At 42.0% G+C, this 3318-nt stretch overlaps 1 protein-coding gene across 1 annotated transcript; it reads right to left on the reverse strand.

The window, feature by feature from the left end:
• Window positions 1–652: 652 nt before the first annotated feature.
• On the reverse strand, window positions 653–3318 carry LOC145230661 (uncharacterized). The gene is made up of 2 exons (XM_080096153.1): window positions 2837–3318; window positions 653–2555 (listed from the first exon to the last, which is right to left on the reverse strand). The coding sequence occupies exons 1-2, from the start codon at window positions 3284–3286 to the stop codon at window positions 1533–1535; spliced, it is 1473 nt and encodes a 490-aa protein (XP_079952279.1). The 5' UTR covers window positions 3287–3318; the 3' UTR covers window positions 653–1532.

Genomic DNA, 3318 nt, shown 5'->3' on the forward strand with positions numbered 1-3318 from the left:
ATTGTCTTCAGATTTTAAAGACAATGCAATTGATTGCTGGCACAACAACTTTTCGCAGAAGGACAAAAGTAAACAAATTCCTTGAACTCAGTAATGTTACTCTTGTTGGCTAGCGTTACGTGATACAATACATATGTTAGTATGTTTAAAGTAAAACCAACTTACGTTCTCAATATATGGGTTAATGGTTTACTGGTACTTTAATAATCGGTCACTTTAACAACATGCATTTCAAACTATTTGTAACATTACAGGGGCTATAGTAGGGTCTGATTTGTGTCTACAGGTGTGACTTGAACTTAAAACATGTGCTATATTTGTAAACAGGGTTGCCATACTGTCCTTATTTCAAAGATTTGTCCTTATTTTGAACGGTAGTGTCTTAGTAAAATTTATTGTTCTTATTTCTAAGAAATGTCCTTGTTTTTGGCCTGAGTCCTTATTTTGTCTTGTGTTTGCTGGAAGGGGTTTCTGGAACAGATTGTTTTTTGTATCAATGCAAAGATTTGTTTCAAAACGTTTGTTTCGTTTTGCATGAAAACTTAATTTTTCAGTTGTCCTTATTTTGGCGTCCAAGTCGATGGAAACCCTGTTTATAAACGATTAACACTTTCCTATACAGTCGTTTTCTTGCTATATACAGCACTTGACATTAAGACATACATTTCATTATATTTTCTCCAGTACAGGAAATCTTTTGATTTTGAAAAATGCAAATTGCAAGTTACACTACAGAAGGTGAAAGAAAGTATTAGGGTATTTTGCTATGACACTATTTTTCCGGAGAGGTTCTGCACTTGGTAGCAGTTCAAAATAGTGGTATAACTTCAGTTTATAACAGCAACAAATAGCACTAATGCTGAAGATCTAGACATTTGCTCAAACAACCTTCTAGGTTGGTATTGCACCAACTTTTCTGTTGCTTTGGACAGACACTTGATTGCTAAAAGTAATGAGTCGGTTTGGTATAAATGTTGGTGGAAAATAAATCTTGCAAAGACCAAAAACAAGCCCAAATGTTTTTACAGGCTCTGTGTATTGAAAACAAACAAATGTGAGGTGATCATATCAATACCACTTGACAAAACAAAACAGGTGCAAATTAATATAACACTTTTATTATGAAAGGTACGTAAAACTGTTTTTGTGGTAAAGAACCTTTATGTTTACAACTTTTTATTGATTTTACATTTTAAGTTGGACGTTTTTTGACAAAATCACATAAAGCATCAACAAGAATATATAAAACGCCTTTTCTGTAAAAAAAATCATATTATGGTAGTCTGTTTCTTGTCCATAAAGCTTTAAAACGTCCCTTATAATGTTCTTTGAGCTAACAGTTCCTCAACTACATTTTGTATTGTTTCAAACCAACGCAGATTTTCAGATATCCAGCACTTCGTCATAACCCAGTACTGCGTCGCTATTACGTAGTTCACCGGGGAGCTCAGGTTGGTGGCTTTTGTGAATATCAGCTGCATTATTCCATCAACATCCCGAAATGAAAAGACACGAGTTAGCCCAATAGCTCTTCAGGCGCTGTAGGTAAAAACATCGTCTTCAGGCACTTGAGAAGGCGTAGCTACTACTTGAGACTCTGTTGAATCCGGGTTATGCTTGTAGGCAAACGTAGGATCGACAGGAGTGAATCGCCCCCCTTCGATTCCGTGATGCTTCTTGCCGCCTTGACCTTGCGGATTGCGACTCCCGGCGCTAGAGGCGCTCGCGTGGCGACCCAGGTTTTTCTTCTTGCACAGATAAGTCGCACAACAGGGGAATAGCCTATCCTGCCAGTCGCCGAACGATAGAAGGACACTGACAATATTGATCAATAGATTGGCGTTGAAGAATAGGTTGGAAGTTACGCGCGGGTGATTGTTAAACGCGATCGTAACAATGGCGGTTACGATGTCAGAAATAACGCAGACCATTGCCATTGTCATGACGCGACGCATGATGCGGAGCAGCTTCTTTTCGCGATTTGCTTGTTTTTGTTTCCGAAAACTGATGAACTTTCTGCCGCGGTCACCCTTTCTTCCGCCTCCGCAAGTGTCACTGTCCGACTCGGTGCGTGCGGTCGAGTTACGGACACGTCGCACATCGGGATTTGCTACGGTCGCGGTCACGTGCATACTTCCCGGTTTTCTGTTGTTATTGTTGCTTGTAACTTTAGGTGCGGACGCGGCGGCGTGAAGCGATTTCTTCACCGAGGCGCGGTGCTTCATCAGCGGATAAAGGAAGAGAGAAAGCAGGAGCATCTGCGCTCCCACTGTGGAAATAGTGAGAATAACGTAGCGCACCGTAGGCGAAATCGAAGTGGTTTCCCCTAAACTGCAACCGTACGCCTTTTCCACGGCATTGACAGTGAGAGCAAAAATAAGCGTATTCAGAAGGGATGACCCCACTATAGCGACCAGCGCAAACCAGATGAGGCATTTCACAGCGGTGGATGCAAGATGCTTCATCACCGGATGATCAAAGAAGATACGAAGACGGACCCAGAGAGCAGTGTAGTTGAACGTCGCACTTAGCGAGTAAAACACAACCACCAGCACCTGCGTGTCACAAAATCGTGTTATTAGTATATCTTGAACTTTGTCTCATAGGCTGCTAGCGGGTAGACATTGCACGCATTGTGCGGTTTCCAAGTATTGTGTGAATACAAATTCAAGCGCATGCATTTGGTAATGTCTTATTGTAGATGAAAAGGTTAAGCAGGTACTATAACGCGTGTTTGACTGTATGTAAACACAAACAAAACGCTTTAAAATGCAACCAGCACATATAAAATTAGGCGGGAAATTTCCCAAGTTTATAAAGCTTAAATTAACCTCACCTGGTACAGTTTGCAGTCAACCCTCGTTCCGCCATACGTGGCAAGTTCTAATTGGTCGGTAGTGATCCTTAGTAGAGCAAAGATGGCGGCCACCAGACATAAAATTCTCAAAGGGCGTGCTGCTTTGCCAGTTCCGTCACTGCGGCGCCTTCTCCCCCCTTCTGTCGATGAAGTTGACCCCCCTTTTGCACCCCCAGCCCCAACACTGCTGCTGTTATTCTGTTCTGCCTTCGAGTTGTTGCTAGGCAACCGGGAACGGGCCTTTTTAGCAAAGAGAGTTTTTACGCAACTGTATCGCAGCAGGACGATATTGATGTAGAGCACGATAGCGATAAGTATCGACGATACAACTTCAAATCCCACCCAGATTTCGAATGGAAGAGCGTAGATCTCTTGGTTTGCAACTGACGTGTTTCCAGCTGGGGTCGCAACCCCCAAAGTTGTATTCATGATTTTATTTGATGCTACTAGTGTTAACTACG

Source organism: Phallusia mammillata, chromosome 5 (genome assembly GCF_965637545.1).
Source record: "Phallusia mammillata chromosome 5, kaPhaMamm4.hap1.1, whole genome shotgun sequence".
NCBI classification, from domain to species: Eukaryota; Metazoa; Chordata; class Ascidiacea; order Phlebobranchia; family Ascidiidae; genus Phallusia; species Phallusia mammillata.